The sequence below is a fragment of the Chelonia mydas genome, chromosome 14, assembly GCF_015237465.2.
Source record: "Chelonia mydas isolate rCheMyd1 chromosome 14, rCheMyd1.pri.v2, whole genome shotgun sequence".
NCBI classification, from domain to species: domain Eukaryota; kingdom Metazoa; phylum Chordata; order Testudines; family Cheloniidae; genus Chelonia; species Chelonia mydas.
This window is the reverse complement of record NC_051254.2, coordinates 35,395,941-35,416,142: the sequence shown is the minus strand read 5'-3', so window position 1 is coordinate 35,416,142 and position 20,202 is coordinate 35,395,941. Positions and strand designations below refer to the sequence as shown.

General features: G+C 51.6%; 1 protein-coding gene and 1 long non-coding RNA gene across 2 annotated transcripts; one reads left to right on the top strand and one right to left on the bottom strand.

Moving 5' to 3' along the window:
- Nucleotides 1-637: 637 nt before the first annotated feature.
- On the top strand, nt 638-10,493 carry LOC122462884. The gene is made up of 3 exons (XR_006285765.1): nt 638-750; nt 8,937-9,056; nt 10,261-10,493. It is a non-coding gene; the product is annotated as an uncharacterized LOC122462884 (long non-coding RNA).
- Nucleotides 1,539-16,946, bottom strand: TRIM41 (tripartite motif containing 41). The gene is made up of 6 exons (XM_007070275.4): nt 16,002-16,946; nt 12,896-12,991; nt 10,488-10,718; nt 9,665-9,687; nt 7,588-7,715; nt 1,539-3,445 (listed from the first exon to the last, which is right to left on the bottom strand). The coding sequence occupies exons 1-6, from the start codon at nt 16,875-16,877 to the stop codon at nt 2,928-2,930; spliced, it is 1,872 nt and encodes a 623-aa protein (XP_007070337.3). The 5' UTR covers nt 16,878-16,946; the 3' UTR covers nt 1,539-2,927.
- Nucleotides 16,947-20,202: the final 3,256 nt, after the last annotated feature.

The following is a 20,202-nucleotide window of genomic DNA, read 5'->3' as shown; positions in this document are numbered from 1 at the left end:
AGGAGGGGGGACTGAAGCCCGAGCCTGCCCCAGCTGCGCCGCCCCAGGCAGGGTGAGGGCGAAAGCTGAATTCCAAAGGCTTCTGCCCTGGGCAAGGGGCATGTAACCTTAGGCTTTGGCCTCGGCCCCAGCAAGTCCAACACCAGCCTTGGCGAACCCATTAAAATGAGGTCGCGACCCACTTTGGGGTCCAGTCCCACAGTTTGAGAACCCCTGCCTGAGGACATGGGAAGCAATGTCTCTCTGTCTGGGCTGGAATCAACACAGCTGGATGGAAGACCAGGCAAGAGAGAGTGCGGAAAACTCAGTGACCAAACATCAACTGTGAAAGCAAGTTCCTTCCCTCCCAGAGCAAAAAACCTCTAGCTGGAGAACAAAGACAGGAGATACAAGACTGTGTCTTAACGTTGCTTCTGGGAACAGACTGGAGGGACAAGAGAGAATCTGGATCTACAGGAACATTGATCTTGGTCCAAGGTTCCCACCAATATGAACTGTCTTAAGCCTCCCTTGCCCAGGCTAACCTTAGGACCTGCTGATGCTGTATTCCAGGTGACTAATAAAAATCCCTTTGCCTCACAGAAGATCCTCAATGTTGATATTGCTTGCCCGGGGCTCTGATCTCAGCTGGACTTGGACTGATTGCTGGAGCTTGAAGACTCAGCCCAAAAGCTGTTGAGGCTGCGTGGCCTGCCCTGGTGGATGCATTTGACCCCTGGGGAATCTGGCACGCTAGAGGGTTCCTGCTGCGTTAAGGGCCAGGGTATAGCCCAAGCCTTGTAAATCTGCATCATGGGGTTCTTGCCCCTTCCTCTGAGGCACTCAGTGCTGTCCCGCATCAGAGACAGGACAAGCCTTTGTCAGATCTAGTCTGGCACTTTCCATTTTCATAGAATTGTAGGACTGGAAGGGACCTCGAGAGGTCATCTAGTCCAATCCCCGGCACTCATGGCAGGACTGAGTATTATCTAGACCATCCCTGACAGGTGTTTGTCTAACCTGCTCTTAAAAATCTCCAATGATGGAGATTGCACAACCTTCCTAGGCAATTTATTCCAGTGCTTAACCACCCTGACAGTTAGGAAGTTTTTCCTATGTCCAACCTAAACCTCCCTTGCTGCAATTTAAGCCCATTGCTTCTTGTCCTACCCTCAGAGGTTAAGGAGAACAATTTTTCTCCCTTCTCCTTGTAACAACCTTTTATGTACATGAAAAGTGTTATGCCCCCTCTCCGTCTTCTTTTCTCCAAACTAAACCACCCCAATTTTTTCAGTCTACCCTCACAGGTCATGTTTTCTAGACCTTTAATCATTTTTGTTGTTCTTCTCTGGACTTTCTTCAATTTGCCCACATCTTTCCTGAAATGTGGTGCCCAGAACTGGACACAATACTCCAGTTGAGGCCTAATCAGTGCAGAGTAGAGCAGAAGAATTACTTTTGTAGCCTTTGAAACAAATTCAACATCCTTTCCAAAACCCCCTTTTCAGATTTTATCCTTCCACCAGCTCCAGCCAAGGCTGGACTGAAGAGGCAGAGACTAAACTGTACAATCCTCTCTTTATTATTAATTATTATTATAACATTTCAAAAAACTAAATCTCCATTTAATTCTTGGTTTAGCCAAAAATATTTCAAACTAGCTTTGTAACATCAACAGAAAAACAACCAACCAAACCCCAACACACAGCAGGTATGGGCAGTGTCTTTCTAGTGGGGAGAGAGATGGGTTGCTGGAAACTGGACAGCAACGGGGTGGGGTGGGGTGGAAAACAGCTCAGAGAACAATTAAAATAAATACCCAACCCTCAGAAAGTGCTGGAGGCGGCCTAGGATTCCCAGAACAGGGCTCGCAATGAAAGCATCTCACATGATTCTTGGCACCTCCAGACATTTTAGCCAGTGATTCTCTTGTAGCGTCTCAGCTTAGGGAGGAAGTTGCCCCATTTGCCTCGGCTCTACAAGCTGTTTCAGACATCCACAAATAAATGCAATGTCCAGGGTCACAAAGGGTGATGACAATGGGGAAGACAGATTCAGAAGCACGTGTGATGGTTCTGGAGAAGACCTGGGGACCAAGACCAAGAATTGCAGACAAGAGGACCGTTGTGAGGAAGAACTAGAGGACAGATAGACACTGGGACGGTTCTGGGTGGAAAGCACTGGGCTCTGGAGGCTGGACACAAGGGGGTGGGGTGGGGAGCAATGTTTTTGCAGGGCTGGATCTTGGTCTGAACACCAGTAGGGAAGGGAAGGCAGCATTATGGTACTGGGCAGAGAGCAATGGGGTCTTGTGCCTGTGGAAGAAGAGAGAAGATGGTCTGGAGCTAGCTCCAAATGCCACCAGGAAACGGGGGAGGGGGGAAGTTGGATGGCTGGAATTCTTCCAGCAGGACCAAAGGAAATTCAATGAGATATGGGTGGCCAAGTCCCTTGGGGCTAGTCATAGGAGCTTGAATCATTATGGGACAGGGCAGGGGGCCAGTGCTTCTGGAGATGCTCAGAGCTCCCTCTCCAGGTCTGAGGCCTAGATCTTCCGTGATGTCGCTCATCTCCACCTGTTCGGCCCAGAGACACAAGCGAGGGTTTTGCAGGAGCACCGGGGCCCTACAGCATGATGGCAGAGGACAGATCGGGGGCTGGTTACAGTGGTGCATCAAGAGCAATTCACACGTTATGCATCGGACAGGACGGGGGAATCGCTTGACAGCGGCGTGAAAACCCATCCGTCCTCCCCGTAACCAATCCCTCCCCTGCCCTCACACTTTGAAACAGAGTAACACAAAGGGACGAGGCAGGCTTTGGAATGTCAGGTTGGCTGAGGTGGCCTCCCCCCGGCCTCTGTGCGGTGCCGGATCCTGGGAAAGGGTGGGGAGGATCCGTGCAATGGTGGGAGGGACCCAGCGGGGGAGGAGGCCCGGGAAAGCGGGTCAGGTGCAGATCTTGATGCGTGTGCCCTTGGCCAGGATGCGGAAGAAGGGGAAGATGCGCTCGCGGAAGGTGGCATTGAAGGTGTGGATGTGGGCCATGTTCTCGGCATTGTAGAAGCACAGTTGGCCCCGCTCGTAGTCCAGGTAGACCCCAAAGCGCCGGAGCTTCTCCCCAGGGGGCAGTGCCGTCTGCTCCGTGGCCGTCAGCGCCTGGTACTTCTTCCCGTTGGCGCCCACACACCAGATCTCCCGCTTCTGGTAGGGGCCGCCTGTCTTCTCCTTCCGCCGGGCTGTCTCCCGGGCCGCCCCCACTGCCCAGCCCCGCCGGCCCCCAACCTCCACCTCCCAGTAGTGGCGCCCCGTGCTGAAGCCCTGAGAGCCCAGCACACAGTAGTCGGAGTCGAAGCGCTTGGGATTGTCGGGTAGGTCCTGGCGACGCTCGCCCAGCTTCACACTCCGGCGGTCCAGGGACAGGCTCAGGTGCGGGTGGGCTGTGTCGGGGTCCAGGGTCACGTCGGCTAAGGAAAGAGACCCACACAGAGTCAGGAGAGTTAGGGTGAACTCAACTCTGTCCTGAGTGTCAGGACACCTGGAATCCCTTGCCCAGGGTCAGCTGGGAATATATTGCCTCTGTTTCCCTTCCCACCATGTCTTCTCTATTCAGACTGTGAGCACTTTGGGGCAGGGACTGTCTTTCGCTGTGTGTCTGTGCAGCGCCCGGCACAGTGGGGCCCTGATCTCAGTTGAGGCAGGGGACGCTCTCTCGCTGGGTGTCTGTGCAGTGGATAGGGACTTCTTTAATGTTTTTAATGAAGTAAATACTAATGGGAATTGTGTGATCATGGGAGACTTTAACTTCCCAGATATAGACAGGAGGACAAGTGCTAGTAATAATAATAGGACTCATATTTTTCTGGATGTGATAGCTGATGGATTCCTTCACCAAGTAGTTGCTGAACCGACAAGAGGGGATGCCATTTTAGATTTGGTTTTGGTGAGTAGTGAAGACCTCCCAGAAGAAATGGTTGTAGGGGACAACCTTGGTTCAAGTGACCATGAGCTAATTCAGTTTAAACTAAATGGAAGGATAAACAAAAATAGATCTGCGACTAGGGTTTTTGATTTCAAAAATGTTAACTTTAAAAAATTAAGGAAATCAGTTAGGGAAGTGGATTGGACTGAAGAACTTGTAGATCTAAAGGCGGAGGAGGCCTGGAATTACTTCAGGTCAAAGTTGGAGAAGCTATCGGAAGCCTGCATCCCAAGAAAGGGGAAAAAATTCATAGGCAGGAGTTGTAGACCAAGCTGGATGAGCAAGCATCTCAGAGAGGTGATTAAGAATAAGCAGAAAGCATACAGGGAGTAAAAGACGGGAGGGATCAGCAAGGAAAGCTACCTTATTGAGGTCAGAACATGTAGGGATAAAGTGAGAAAGGCCAAAAGCCATGCAGAGTTGGACCTTGCAAAGGGAATTAAAACCAATAGTAAAAGGTTCTATAGTCATATAAATAAGAAGAAAACAAAGAAAGAAGAAGTGGGACCGCTAAACACTGAGGATGGAGTGGAGGTCAAGGATAATCTAGGCATGGCCCAATACCTAAACAAATACTTTGCCTCAGTCTTTAACGAGGCTAATGAGGAGCTTAGGGATAATGGTAGGATGACAAATGGGAATGAGGCTATGGAGGTAGATATTACCACATCCGAGGTAGAAGCCAAACTTGAACAGCTTAATGGGACTAAATCGGCGAGCCCAGATAATTTTCATCCAAGAATATTAAAGGAACTGGCACACAAAATTGCAAGCCCATTAGCAGGAATTTTTAAGGAATCTGTAAACTCAGGGGCTGTACCGTATGACTGGAGAATTGCTAACATAGTTCCTATTTTTAAGAAAGGAAAAAAAAACATGATCCGGGTAACTACAGGCCTGTTAGTTTGACATCTGTAGTATGCAAGGTCTTGGAAAAATTTTGAAGGAGAAAGTAGTTAAGGACATTGAGGTAATGGTAATTGGGACAAAATACAATGTCAAAACAACCTGATCTCCTTCTTTGAGAAGGTAACAGATTTTTCAGACAAAGGAAATGCAGTGGATCTAGTTTACCTCAATTTCAGTAAGGCATTTTATATGGTTCCACATGTGGAATTATTAGCTAAATTGGAAAAGATGAGGATCAACATGAAAATTGAAAGGTGGGTAAGGAACTGGTTAAAGGGGAGACTACAACGGGTCACACTGAAAGGTGAACTGTCAGGCTGGAAGAAGGTTACTAGTGGAGTTCCTCAAGGATCGGTTTTGGGACTAATTTTATTTAATCTTTTTATTACTGACCTTGGCATGAAAAGTGGGAATGTGCTAATAAAGTGTGCGGATGACACAAAGCTGGGAGGTACTGCCAATACACAGAAGGACCGCGATATCATACAGGAGGATCTGGATGACCTTGTAAACTGAAGTAATAGTAATAGGATGAAATTTAATAGTGAAGAGTGCAAGGTCATGCATTTAGGGATTAATAAGAATTTTTATCATCAGCTGGGGATGCATCACTTGGAAGTAACAGAGCAGGAGAAGGACCTCGGAGTATTGGTTGATCACAGCATGACTATGAGCCGCCAATGTGATATGGCCATGAGAAAAGCTAATGCGGTCTTGGGATGCATCAGGTGAGGTATTTCCAGTAGAGATAAGGAGGTGTTAGTACCGTTATACAAAGCACTGGTGAGACCTCCTCTGGAATATTGTGTGCAGTTCTGGTCTCCCATGTTTAAGAAGGATGAATTCAAACTGGAACAGGTACAGAGAAGGGCTACTAGGATGATCCGAGGAATGGAAAACCTGTCTTATGAAAGAAGACTCAAAGAGTCTGACTTGTTTAGCGTAACCAAAAAGAAGGCTATGGGGAGATATGATTGCTCTCTATAAATATATCAGAGGGATAAATACCAGGGAGGGAGAGGAATTATTTAAGCTCAGTACCAAGGTGGACACAAGAACAAATGGACATGAACTGGCCATCAGGAAGTTTAGACTTGAAATTAGACAAAGGTTTCTAACCATCAGAGGAGTGAAGTTCTGGAACAGCCTTCCAAGCGGAGCAGTGGGGGCAAAAGACATATCTGGTTTCAAGACTAAGCTTGATAAGTTTATGGAGGGGATGGTATTATGGGATAGCCTAATTTTGGCAATTAATTGATCTCTATTTGAGGTAAATATGCCCAGTGGCCTGTGATGGGATGTTAGATGGGGTGGGATCTGAGTTACTACAGAGAATTCTTTCCTGGGTGTCTGGCTGGTGAGTCTTACCCACATGCTCAGGGTTTAGCTGATCGCCATATCTGGGGGTCAGGAAGGAATTTTTCTCCAGGGCAGATTGGCAGAGTCCCTGGGGGGTTTTCGCCTTCCTCTGCAGGGTGGGGCACGGGTCACTTGCTGGAGGATTCTCTTCACCTTGAAGTCTTTAAACCACGATTTGAGGACTTCAATAGCTCAGACATAGGTTAGGGGTTTGTTACAGGAGTGGGGGGGTGAGATTCTGTGGCCTGCGTTGTGCAGGAGGTCAGACTAGACGATCATAATGGTCCCTTCTGACCTTAAAGTCTATGATTCACTGAGATAATGCAAACAAACAGTAGGAATGGTATTTGAGACCTCCCCCTGTTTTCCCTGCATGGAGAGCCAAGGCCTTACCTCATCATGTGACAGGTTTCAGAGTAACAGCCGTGTTAGTCTGTATTCGCAAAAAGAAAAGGAGGACTTGTGGCACCTTAGAGACTAACCAATTTATCTGAGCATGAGCTTTCGTGAGCTACAGCTCACTTCATCGGATGTATACTGTGGAAATTGCAGAAGACATTGTTTCATGGTGTCTGTGTATATAATGTCTTCTGCAATTTCCACAGTATGCATCCGATGAAGTGAGCTGTAGCTCACGAAAGCTCATGCTCAAATAAATTGGTTAGTCTCTAAGGTGCCACAAGTCCTCCTTTTCTCATCATGTGAGACTCCATAGGCCAATCAGCAAGCCCCCAGTGCTAGGTTTATATTTATTACTACTGGCTGGGAGCTGCTACCAGCACTGGCACTAGTTGTCCAGTAGGGGGCATCCTCCTCCTGAGCAGCAAAGAGCTGCTGCAGACTCAGCAACAGCCCTGCTGTTCCCCAGTGCCAGGAGCACAGTGAGCTCAGGGACAGGATAGCAGCAGGCTGCGGGTCAGGATTGAGGGGCACCAGCAGAGCTGGGCAGGAGCCCAAGGCTGACAGGATAGGGGGCTGTGGGTCAGGACTGCGGTGCATTAGCAGAGCTGCATGGGAAACCAAGTGGCTGGGATGGCTGGGAACTGGCAGAGCCCGGAGTTTGTGGGGGCAGAGCCCAGGGCTGGGACAGCAGGTGAAGGCTGTGGGTCGGGATAGAGGAGCACCAGCAGTCGTGTGCACTGGGGGAGCCCAGGGCTGGGACAGCAGGGGGATGTAGGTCAGGACAGAGTTGTGAGCGAGTGCTGATGCACATCAGTGGAAGCAGCCTGTGGGAGAAACTCATGCTACAGCTGCCAGCTCTGTACAGCTCCACCACACACACGACATCAGCGTAAACAGAGTCCTGGCTCTCCCCAGTCCACTAGCCAAGGGAAGAAAAAAAAAACTGTTCTCCTTTACCTTGAGGGACTTTCCTGAAGACCTTCTCCATCTTCCTCATCACCACGTCCTGCAGGAAGTAATTGCGGTATTTCTTCCCCACGTCTACCGGCACAGTCTCCGGCTCCTGGAATTTGACGCTCTCGCACCTGGCAAAGGGAATACAGCAGTGAGTCAAGGGCTGGGTGTGGTGGGCAGAGCACTGAACAGATCTCGGGGGACCTGAGGTCTATCCCCGGCTCTGCCACTGCCTCGCTAGGCGACCCTGGGCAAGTTAGTTTCCCTCCTCTGTCTCTTTAGACTGTAAGCTCCAAGGGAAGAAAGTCTCACTATGGGGGCGGACCGACAATCTTCTGTCAAAACACTTTTGCAACAGAAATGTAGGTTTTTGACAAAGCAATGTTCTTGTCTTCTTTCTGCAGAAGATTTTGATTTTTTTCCACTCAAAAAGAGACCACCCCCATAATCGAAATATTCAACTTAAAATGCCGCAGGGCCTCCTGGGAGTTGTAATTCAATTGCCTCATGTCTCCCTTCTCCTCTACTGGCTGGGGTCCCAGGCAGACTACTTGCCCCATGATGCATTGGAAGAGTCCCTGAGCATGGTGTACTGCCTCCCCTCTCCAAGAGGAGACACTGTGCTACATCATGGGAGATGAAATGTAACCAGGAACTCCAGCCTATACAGGAGAAGGGGAGCACAAGGCAGCTGAACTAAACTCCCATGAGCCACTGGGGCAGCACTTCTAAATTGAGTTTCCTGGTATTGAAATTTTCCATAAAACATTTTCTGACCAGCTTTACTCATTACGCATGGCTACCACATCCAACGCAGGGGGTCTCTAACTCTAACACAAATGACCTAACAGTACCTAAGATCAGAGAAGTTTGCACACACAAGTAACGTCTTTAACTACAGTCCGTGGACCAGGTCTACCACGTTCGGATCGTGTGTGACCCGCTGGTAACTATGACCAAATCTGTTTGGAAGACTGCTCCTTGAAGCACCATAGTTCGATTCCAGAGTTAATACAGCGTGATGTAAATGGGGAGAGGTGGCCCCCGACCTGTTTCAGGCAGATCGACACTAGAAATTTTGGCTGGTATAGGAAGTTCAGTTAGGGATGCAATTTTTTTTGATGACATTTCTCTACCGACAAAAGCCCTGGTGTAGACCAAGTCTCAGCATAAGAATCCTTGTGCTGGTACTTCATTTGGAGAACCAAAATAAGCTATACTCTTTTGCTGTAGAAACTGCATCTCCACTAGGCGGGTTTGTTACTATAGCTATACTGGCAAATCCTTTGCTAGCATAGGCTGGGCCTAAGACAATGCCACTTTGGTTCATGTTTGAGAGTTTCTCTTTGCAGCCACAACAGCTGGGATCCGGTTTAGAATGAAAGCTTAACTCAGGACCCGTCACGGGGGCTGAGTAAATACATCACATCCATACATCTGGCACGACTGCCTAAGATCAACGGTTCTCTTGGGTAACTTTCCACTCTCTTTGGGTCTTTCTGTTCTGTGATTGCGCAGTGCCTAGCTCAGTAGGGGCCCAGTCCGTGACTGGGGCTCCCAAGTGCTAGGATAATCCAAATAAATATTATAGAGAAAGCCAAGTGTGTTCAAGTCTAGGCTGCACAGAAGTCTAACTGCCATGACTGTAACTACATTGTGGGGACACCAGAGATGTTTAGATCTTAACGCAGTGTCCTGGTTGGCTTTATAGTGTGCAGAGGAAGCAGTGTGGCCTAGTGAATAGACTCTCCTAGCGAAATTCAGGAGACCTTGGCTCTATTCCCGGCTCTGCTGCTGCCCTGCTAGGTAAGTCACTCCCTCACACACTCCTGTGCCTCAGTTGCCCCATCTGTAAGACGGGGAAAATAAGACTATCCTCCTTCGCAAAGTGCTTTGCGATCTATTGATGAAACACACTATAGAAGAGCTAGCACTATCCTTCAGTGCTAACCACAGCTAGTCAGTTTCAACAAGTGACATCATGGAGTATTTCCATATTTCTACAACACAACATTCTTAAAAGCCGTCAGTTTCCTTCCTGTAGCAACAGGTGTATCAACAGAATTAGCCCGGGACTGACCTGATGAAGGTGTCTTTGATGTCCTGAGAAGAGTGGGAAGAAAAGAGAAAAAGATTAGTAACAAGCCAGTGACAAACACCACTGTGTCTCATAAAAGACTTTGATCAGCCACAACCCAGCGAGGTCTGTGAGCACCTCTCTTGCTTTGAACGTGGGAGTGACCCCATTGCAGTCAGGGGGACTAATCACATGCTTGATGTTAGAAAACCACCCCTGATGTATGTGCCTAAGGCATACGGGGGAGTTAAGCGAGGTGCTTTTCAGTGGGCGTTGCCATCTGTGCCCTTGGAAGTCTCCCCCTAAGTATAGCTGGGTAGGGAACATTTTTGGCGCAATTTAATTTAATTTCACTGGAACGTGTTGTTTTGAAGCCGGGCATAAAGAGAGAAAATGTAGCGCTGGCCTGGGACTTGGGAGCAGAACTGGTTCAAGTCCCCTGCTCTGAGTCAGGGCAGTTTTTTGTTCAAGTCTCTGATTTGGGTTATGATCTGGAAGCTTGGTCCCCCTGCCGGCCGGCGCCCCCCTCTCAACCTTCCCTGCACGCAAACACTCTCCCAGGCTGTGGAAAGGGTCCAAAGATTTCGTTTTCATTCCAGCGGGGAACAAAACACCTTGGAAGTTGCCAGAAAAGGTCACCCTCCAGGCGGCTCTGCCCTCAAGTCCCTTGCCGAGCTGTGGCTCAAATAGATGTCCCTGGCTGGAGAAGGATGCTTTTGTGGTGCGGAATGGGGTGTCGGGTGATCTGGAAAGGGGCTGGGGGTGACAGACCAGAGCTGGGAGGGTATGGGGGGCAGACATCAGATTGCGTGCTGGGGGCTCTCACCTTGAGCAGCTGCAGCCCGTCCTGCCTGCTCTTGTCCTCAGCCTCAGCGATGAGGCGCCCGAGGGTGGCGCCCTGCTCCTCCAGCTGGCTTATGTTGCTGCTCTGGCGGGCCAGCAGCGCCTCGTAGCGCTCCTCCAGCTGGTGCAGTAGCAGCACCTGCTCCCCGATCAGGAACTGGTGCAGCAGCTCGAAGTCCGACTCGAACTCCTTGATCTCCAGCTTCATCTTGTTCTGGAGCAGGGAGGGGAAGGGGTTAGACACAGCTCCTCCCCCACCTCCTGCCTGCCTGGGCCACCCACTGCTTATCCAGCCTGGGCAGCTGGCCTCAAAGTCCCAGCTTCAACCCCTGTTAAGTGACCTGTCCTAGGGCATTGCTGCCCCTGCAGGGGAATATTTGGACAGCGTCATCAGAGCGAAGCCAACACTATAATCTGTCCTTGCCAAAGAGCAGTGGGATAAAATCCCCTAGGGCATGTCTAACACCAGGCCAACCTAGCAGCTTGTAGCAACAGGCTGGGCAGCTCTTGGCCTGTTAAACCTGCTAACAATGGCAAAGCCCGGTCTGGCTGCCAAAGCCTAATCCACACTGGGCTCCGGCTAGTTCAGCCGGTGCAGGACTGGTGGGAATCTTCCTGTCAGGTAGAGCCCTGCAGTGGGTCTGGGATCCTGCAGGTCCTACAGGACCTGCTGCCATAACAGCGGGTAAAATGTACTTTGTTGCAGACAGGATTGGGTGGGCAAAAAAACCCCAGACGGTGGTGATTTGCAGGAAAACAATCTTTCATCAATTTGCCAGAAGCTGGGAATGGGCGACAGGGGATGGATCACTTGATGATCACCTGCTCTGTTCATTTCCTCTGGGGCACCTGGCGTTGGCCACTGTCGGAAGACAGGATACTGGGCTAGATGGACCTTTGGTCTGACCCAGTCTGGCCGCTCTTATGTTCTTATAAACAGAATTTCAGCCACATAAAGCAAGTTTTTCTTTTCTTTTTTAAATAAAGGTTTTAAGACTTAAATTTAAGCCAGGGATAGAAAGAGATTTGATGTCTATTATAACAGGAGTTAAAGCATTTTTTTTAACATGGTTTAAGCAAGATTTATTTTATTCTTTTAGTGGTAAAAATTGTGTCTGAATTCCATTTATAATATATTAACTGACTTTTATTTTTTCAAAGGAGCAAGATGGAATCTGTCTCTCTTGCAGGATTTGCAGGATCCAAGTTTTTGCAACAATGCATGAGTGGATGTTGCAGGACAGGAGCAGGATTAAAAAAATAGTCCCCCTGCAGGGCTCTGCAGTAAGGTTTCCTAGTGCAGACACAGCTACAGAACCCGTGGAAGGCGCTTATGTGGAAACACAGGGCACTGTTATCTTTGGCAACATGCTACAGATAAGGTACAGCTATCCACAGCGGGGATGCCAGACATGTGGGGATCCAGCTCACACGGTTTATTTAAGTATGGAAAAAAACCTTCTCGGATCAATGTTTCCCATACTGTGGGTCATGGGAAGGGTCCAGATAGGTCGCCCTCTCACTGTCCCTCTCCTCCCCAGAATGGGGCAGGGCTGGAAGGCCAGAGCAAAGGGGCTGGGAGAGTGGGGAGCAGGAGGGAAGATGGGATACAAAAAGAAACAAACAGTTAGTGGGTCACCTTACTAAAAAGTTTGGGAATCACTGCCTTAGGTGAACCAGAGAACTTTGATATCACATGATTCTTGGGGAGGCTGTGTATCAGGAATCCTGTGCTCAAATGACTCCAAATTTTGATCACTAACCCTACCCCACCACCCCCACACAGCACAGCAAATTTCAAGAAAAGCTGAGTCCGTGGGTGGATTTTAGGGCACTTAGAAAAGCCATCTGTCAAACAATAAGTGAGTCACATGTTAATTCTATCAACACTGCTGCTGTACCACAGTCTGCATTACATGGTCTGGTTGGCCAGTATCTCAGCTTCCATTAAAAAAGAAAAGAAAAAAAAAAGTCTCTAGCCCTTGCGGTTGTCAAGAAAACCTGCTGAATGTGAGCCGAGCGTGAGTGACATCTGCCTGAGTCTGCAGAGAGCCTGAACCAATAGCTCAGAGGAGAGCGAACTCCCCTGTCCGCCTTTCTGGGGCATCAGCTCTGACAGGTCAGTGACGACACTTCACTAACTATTTCAGTGCTGATGTCTGAGCAGCTGGAATAGGGAAGGAGATAGGAGCCCCAAGGGAGGTGAGACTTAGGAGTGGCTGCAGAGAGGGAAGAGGAGGAGACATCAAGGAGATATGCAGCAACATGGGAAGGGCAGGATGGACATAACCTCTCACCACCTGACCCTCAAGTTGAGAACCCCCCTTAACCATGCAATCCCTGGTCGGGGTGGAGAGCAAAGGTGGTAGGGAGGGGGAGCCTGGCACCTGCCTTCAGCTCAGTAATTTTCTCCTCTTCGCTTGATTTCTGTTTCAGAACCGCATCCAGCTTCTTCTTCAGCGGATCTAGGTGGCCCTGGAGTTTCATCTACAAAGAAAAGACAATAAACATCCTCCCCACCCCTGACAAGTTTATCACCAAATCTGTCTTTTCTATATGTGTTTTCCCTTACTGGGCTCATGGGTTTTAATGTCAAGAGTGGCCATCTAGTCCGGCTTCAATGGACCAGGAGGCAGCATGGTCTAATGGTAGAAGCAGCATAGCAGGAAACCTGGGGTCAATTCCTGGCTCTGTCGCAAACTCCCTGTGTGACCTAGAGCAAGCCACTCGATTTCTCTGGGCCTTGGCTCCCCCTGTGTAAAACAGGGGACAATCCTTCCCTGGTCTGTCCTGTGTTTACACTGTAAGCTCTCTGAAACTCCCCCACCTGCACGTACAGAGCCTAGAACAACAGGGCTGCCATCAGCTGGTGCTTCCAGGCGCTGCTGCAATATCCAGACTCACAAAATCTGGAGAGACTCCAGCCTGGACTATTCTGGTTTTGCTGGAGGACTAGAGAGGGCGAGGGCGGGACAGTAACATTGCAACAGGTTGAAACTTGAGCTGCGGTTGCACGCACTTAGGGCTTGTCTACACTGGAAACGCTCCAGCGCAGCGCTTCGGCGTAGACACTGCCTACGCCGATGGAAGGGGTTCGCCCGTCAGCATAGGTCCTCCACTTCTTCAGAGGTAGCTAGGTCGAAGGAAGAATTCCGTCAACCGAGCACTGCCTACACCAGGAGTCAGGTCGGCTTACCCACATTGCTCAGGGGGGTGGATTTTTCAGACCCCTGAGCAATGTAGCTGGGTCGACTGAACTTTTTAGTGTAGGCCAGGTCTATACTTACATCACAGTTATATCAGTCTGATGGAACACAAGTTGGCTCAGTAAAAGATATGACCTCACCCTCCTTGTCTCTCTAATATCCTGGGACCGACACAGCTACAACAAACACTGCAAACGCACTTTAAGCCTTGTTAAAAAAACAAGTCTGAGGTCCGTTTAAAAACTCTCCCTACTCTGCTTCAACCCAGGTGTTTTGATAACATTTTCCTGGTTTTGTTTTTTCCTTCCCCGTTGCTGTGGAAAAGTCCCCCAACAAACAGGGAATGGACTAATTATACAGAGGGCCAGCCATGGAACTGGTAATCCACACAGTGCTGTCCATTGCACACAGGAAAAACTGAGAAAAGAGGTAAAATACCTCCCCGGATCTCTTCTAGTTACAGGAATATTGGGCCTTGATCCTGCAAATGCTTATGAGGGCAATTTTACACAGATATGTAGCCCCCTTGAACTCAACAGGGGCTAGTCCCTCTTTGCAGGACCAGGGTGTTAGCTGTAACGTTTATAAGTATTTATGATTTTATCAGTGGCAGCACCTAGGAGCTCCAGCCAGGGATCAGGACACCACTGCGCTAGGTGCTGTACAAATAGAACAAAGAGGCAGCCCCTGCCCCAAAGAGCTTACGGTTAGAGCCCTGCCTGGATACAAAATTTATATCCGCAGATGCGGATATCCATGGATATAAAGCAGATATCCGCGGAGCTGCAGGGCTCTACCAGGAATACAGACCACTGTGTGGACAGTACTCCTGTCTGGGAGCATGCAAGCCACTTGCACACACTTGCGCAACCAGGGACAGCTGCTGGTGAGCCTGGTGCCCGTCCCAGTGGGCAGGGCTGGGGGCAGCACAGCCATACCGGAAGAGCTGCCTGGGCTGGAAGCGTCAGCCCAACATGCTGCTGCTTTAGCTACTGTGGTTCCTGGTAGAGCCCTGCAGTTCTGCGGATAGCCTGCAGTCCAGAGCTCATTGCTCTGCACGGTTGTCTGTCTGCATTCCAGCTGGAAGGGGTCCCAGGGGCTGTGTGGGCCTGCCCCCACCGCAGTCATGCCAGCAGGGGTGGGGTGGCACGCTCTGCCAAATGGGGTCCTCGTCCCAGCATGACCTCTGTACAGGGACCGTGGAGGTGACCCAGAACTAGCATCTGGCTCACACCATTGAAAAGGTCAGATCACCCTCGTGACACTAGCAGTTGCCACATTTCCAGGCAGAGTTTTAAGCTGACAGCATCTCTCTAAAGACTTCCTTTTTCTACAATGCCCAGAAGAGTCAATGATCACAGAAATAAGCTTTTCAATTGAACCCAGACACTGAGGTTCAGAGTGTCAGAGGTATTTAGATGGCTAAGTCCCACTGAAGTCAGCATCTAAATGCCTGTGATGATCTGAGCCTGAGAAACTGATGGTCTTATTGGTCTCATCCTCTCCCAGTCCACCCCAGTCTTGCTGCTTGTTATCCCCCAGCAAGAGGTTAGACCCTGCTCTTAGCTCCACTCACTCAGTGGGACTCAGGAGCTACTCACAGCAGCGCTGACTCCGGGAAACGCCTGCATAGAGCTCCTCCCACAAGGGAGGCCTTACAGTGTAAGCTGCCTATGACCTGAGAAGGGCCCAGAAAACACACCTGTGGGAGCCGGAAAACAACCAAACAGCTATCATCTATCCCATCCCAATGCAATCCAGCACCAGCAGCCTCTGACCAGCCTTACCAAATGACTCAATTCGGCCAACCCCATCCCATTGCGGATCAAACCAACTCGTCACCACACCCAGCTGCGTGAAAATCTGATCAAGCCAACAACTCCCAGCCAACCACTCAATGCCCCCCACCCCAACACCATCAGTCACCAAGTGAACCCAACTCCCTCACTGAACCAACGCAGTACCTCCAGCCACTAACTAGCTTTACCAAAGCCATCACTGCCAACGCAATCCTCTGCAAACGAAGCAGATCTCCCCTCTTCAAACCACCTGGTCAAGCCAAAACTTCCCAGCCAACTAAACCCCAACTTCAGGCACAACGTGCCTGGGGTAGCCGAATTTGGTCTGCTGGTTGGACCATTAGCTTCCCTGGCTCAGGCCGGGTACTGATGGATAGTGTGACGTGAACGCTGATCCATGCATGCTCAACTACCATCAGCCAGCAACCAACTCAACACAACCCACCAGCCTCTAGCTAGCCTTTACCAAACCCAACGCTGCCAACTGCGTACCTTGTAATCCTGCACCACCTCCTCCAGCGGGACAACGCTGTGGTGCTTATGGCTCCGGGACTCCCGACACACCACGCAGATGGCCTGCTCGTCCACCTCGCAGAAGAGCTTGAGGGGTTCCTGGTGTTTCTCACACAGGGCTCGTTTCTCCAGATCCCCTGCTACTCCTGCCGCACCCCCGGATGCTGAAGTCCCAGCAGCCGGTGATGCGAGTCGCTGTGGGTGTGGGTGCATCTGTCGGATGATGTGCACCATATTGGCCAGCTGGAGGTTGGGCCGGAAGTTCCTCTGGGGGAAGGTCTTGCGGCACTGGGGGCAGGTGAAGGTTGTGGGGTGTCGAGGCCGCGTGACCACTGCTGCTGGCGGAGGCGGTGGCAGCGGCTCTTCTTCTTCCTCCTCCAAATCCTCTTCCTCCATCACCTCCTCATCGTAATCGTCCTCCTCGAAGAAGAGCTCATCTCCTACCTCATCCTCCCACATGTCGTCCTCCCCTGGGTCGTCCCATAGATCAGTGTCCTCATCCTCCTCACTCCACATATCGTCTTCCTCCTCGGCCCCGTTGTCCCCATCCCCCTCTTCCTCCTCGTTGTACTCTACGTTGTCATCATCGTCCAGCTCATCCACATCGTCCTCCTCGCCGCCCATCCCCACGTCGTCCCCCGCGGCCTCGTACTCGGCCTGGCCCTCGCCCTCCTCCTCGCCTCCCCAGAGCTGAGTGATGCAGACGCGGCAGAAGTTGTGGCCGCAGCCAATGGAGACGGGGTCGGTGAAGTAGTCGAGGCAGATGGCGCAGACGGCCTCCTCCTGCAGCGTCTCCACCGCGTTGGGCCGCCCACCCCGGCCCCCCATGGAGCCGCCTTCCCCAGCCACCGCCATGGACCCCCTGCACCAACAGAACCTGCAGCCCCCACCCTCAGCTTCTCCCCGGGGTCCTGAGCCTCCTGCCCTGAGCCCCCAGCCCTGCTCTGAGCCGCCCACCTCGAACCTGAGGGCCCCCCTGGAACCTGAGCCCCCCACCCTTATCCTAGGCCTCCCTTTGCCCCAGACACCAGCAGGGCCCTGAGCTTCTTCCTTCTCCGCCCCCAGCTCCTGCCCCCCCTCAGGGCCCTGAGCCCCTCCCCCCACTTGGGCCCTGCCCCCCTCAGGGCTCTGAGCCCCCGGAGCCTCCTGCTCCCCCGGGGCCCAGCTGACAGCTGCCCCAGCCAGCCAAGTGTTGCGAAGGACGCTCTACCCTCCCCGGCCACCGCTCTCTATGGTGTGCGAGCTTTTTTTTTTTTTCTCCCCCCTCCTCCCCTTCACCGGAAGTGGCTGCGAGACAATCTATCCCCCACAGACGGGCTCCCCCATGCGATGGTATGTGGTCATGTGACCGGAAGTGGCGTTAAGACGCTCTCTCGCCCCTCGAGAGGGAAGCGGTCTTTTGAGCGGAAGTGCCCGCCGGACGCTCTCTCCCCACCCCCTCTCCCCAACACGAGAGTATAACGGCACGTGACTGGAAGTCCGTGCGAGACGCTCCATCCCCCTCTCTCACTGTCTATGGTATAAGGACATTTAAGCGGAAGTGCCTGCGAGACACTGTACCTCCTGCCCGCTATGGTGAAAAGTTCTTTGCGCGGCAGGCCCTGCGAGGCGATCTAACCTCACGGACGCGCCACTCTGCGGTGCGAGTCTCTCCCCCTACCCCGATCTGCGGTGCCTGCAGGACGCTCTATCTGCACCCAGCGCCTCTCTATGGAGTTTAAAAAAAGACCGGAAGCGAACGGGTGGGACGCGCTATCTCCCGGAAAGGCCTTTTCTCTATGGCCTCTCTGCGGGAGGGGTATGACGCTCTGGCTTCTGCCTCCCTCTAGTCTCTATGGTCAAAGGGGGCGGGAGCTGACGTTCTGGGGGCGGGGCTGGCATAGGCCCCGCCCTCATTGGAGTGGGAGGAGCCACTGAGGCCATGACGGGGGCGGGGGGCACTTAGTGGGGGAGGTCAGAGGCAGCCCTGGGGCTTGCAGGGGAAGGTCGGAAGCAGCCCCTGTGGTTGCAGCCCTGCAGCCCTGCCTGCCCCTGGTCTGGTGGCGGGCACTGGGTCAGGCCGACGAGGGTGTCGTGGGGCCACGAGAACGAAGGAGCTGAGAGTGGGGGGACGCTGGTGGTGGGAGGGGCTGGTGAAGGCGTCTGGGGGGCCGCGGTCCGAAGCACTAGGGTCTCCCTCTCACTGCCTACGGGGCAGGCATTGGGGACTCTGTGAACCCTGCTGAAGGAATCATATCCCCGGTGGGCCATGGGATCAGGGTGCAGTGGAAGCTGGCCTGCCGGGGCTTCCCTCCCCCCGCAGGTGGCTGCAGGTCCCCCCTACTTGGCATTGGGCCTGTGTCCAAGGCAGATCTCCCCAAAAGGGATCCATCCACCACACCCTTCTACAGGGCAGCGGGGTGGGGTGTGGGGGGACAACAGAGGGATCCCCTGAGTCTGGGAAGAGGTCAACAAATGAGAAAACAGGAAAAAAGCGTGTGGGTACAAGGTTCAGAATCAGGGATCCAGAGGGGGCTGCCGAGCAGGGAAGTCCAGAGAGCGCCCATTGGTCTTTGAAAGAGTCCAGGGAGCTGGGGGATGCCAGCCACAGGAACTCTGCCTGGAGACTGGAACAGACGAGTAAACGTAGGTCAGCCCCGCAGTCACAAAGAACACCCACCCCTGCCCAACCTTCTCGTCCTCAATGGATAGATGGCCATTTTAGCCAGGGCGAGGAGAAGGGCCCCAAGACGGCATGGGTCCGCGGATAGGGGGTGAACAAATAAAGAGGTGTGAGGAAAAGTGCAGTCGGGACCTTGGCAGGAGGTTCTGGAGGAGATGAAAAAGGGTCTGCAACCAGGCCTGCTGCAAATACTCGTGCAGCAGGATCTCCTTGCCACAGAAAGAACAACTGTGGGAGGACTCTGTAAACCGTGTCAGCATCACATCCATGCTAACAACTCCATGAAGGAGCTTCCAACTTATATCCCCAGTGGGCTGTGGGACCAGGGTACAATACAGGTTGGCCCACCTCCGCAGGTGACAGCAGGTTCCACCACATGGTCTTGGGGCGGAGCTGGCTGAGTACCCGCCTCTTCCAAGTATCTCACAAGGGGAAGCAGGTGGGAGATGCTCTGTGCCCCTCACCTTGTAGTCTATCTGGTGCCTGCAATGGGGAGCTGGATTATCTAGCCCCCATCTCACTGGCCTGGGAGGTATCCAAGGGGAATCTCTCTCCCCAGCCAGAGGGGGGGGGGGATAGTGGGGGAGGGGTCTACTGGAGAGGAAGGGGCTTGTATGGGGAGGTGAGAGGGGATTAACAGAGGGGAGGGACTGGATGGGGAAAGGGCTGGTTGAGGGAGGGGCCTAATTGAGTGGGTGTGGTTTGTGTATGGAGGAGGGAGGGGTTTCAGTGAAGGACCCTAATGGTGGGTGGGAACTGTGCAGAGGAAGAACTTATGTGAAGGTTCCTCATGGGGGGGGAAGGGGCAGGAGCCTGTAGGAAAAGGGGGTGGAGTAGAAGGAGAAATGGGGACTAAATCCCCCAAGTTAGAGGAGTGAGAGAGTAGGGGAAATAAAGAGGCCAAAGCAAAAGGAAGAGCATGATGGATTTGAAGCTGCCTGTAATAGTCTATGAATACGACATGCTCTGTGTACTGTAGAGAGGTTTACTGGTTGCAGATGTTGGGTTAATTCAATAATCGAGTGATCAGGACACTCCCCAGAAAGATGGGCAATACACAGATAAGAAATCCTCAGCAAATGGCCAGGACTAACCATAAGATGTTGCCTTTGTCTCCCAGTGGGCTGCAGAAACTGGTTTGACCAGCTTCAAGAGACTTAAGTAGAACAAAGAACTTTGAGTGAATTAAAGGGCAACCCAGTGAATGGAAGGAACACTTGAAGAACAGGGTCTGCTGGTGTACATGCATGTGTTCTTAAAAGCACAGCATCCCAATGCCAAGACAAGATAGCTGTTCCCTATCAGACATGATGTATTGAGCAGCAAAAGGAGATTTGATCCAGTAAAATATTTTACATCCACCCACTGCCAAAAATTGCAATAGTCATACATGATTTTAGTGTTAAAGAATCCCTGATCAATGTATCTCTCTGCATAAAGCCTCCGAGGAGCTCACAAATTTGTCTTACCTGGTGTTCTGATTGCCTGAGTTGGACTGGGATTTTTTGGTAATCCACT

Bases quoted from the DNA above. Each gene is read 5' to 3' on its own strand.
- TRIM41 (XM_007070275.4), bottom strand. From the start codon at position 16,877: ATGGCGGTGGCTGGGGAAGGCGGCTCCATGGGGGGCCGGGGTGGGCGG. The intron at 12,992-16,001 runs GTACGCAGTTGG...TTTTCTTTGTAG, and splicing joins AGGTGGTGCAGGATTACAAG to ATGAAACTCCAGGGCCACCT. The intron at 3,446-7,587 runs GTAAAGGAGAAC...CTCTTTCCTTAG, and splicing joins CTTCAGGAAAGTCCCTCAAG to CCGACGTGACCCTGGACCCC.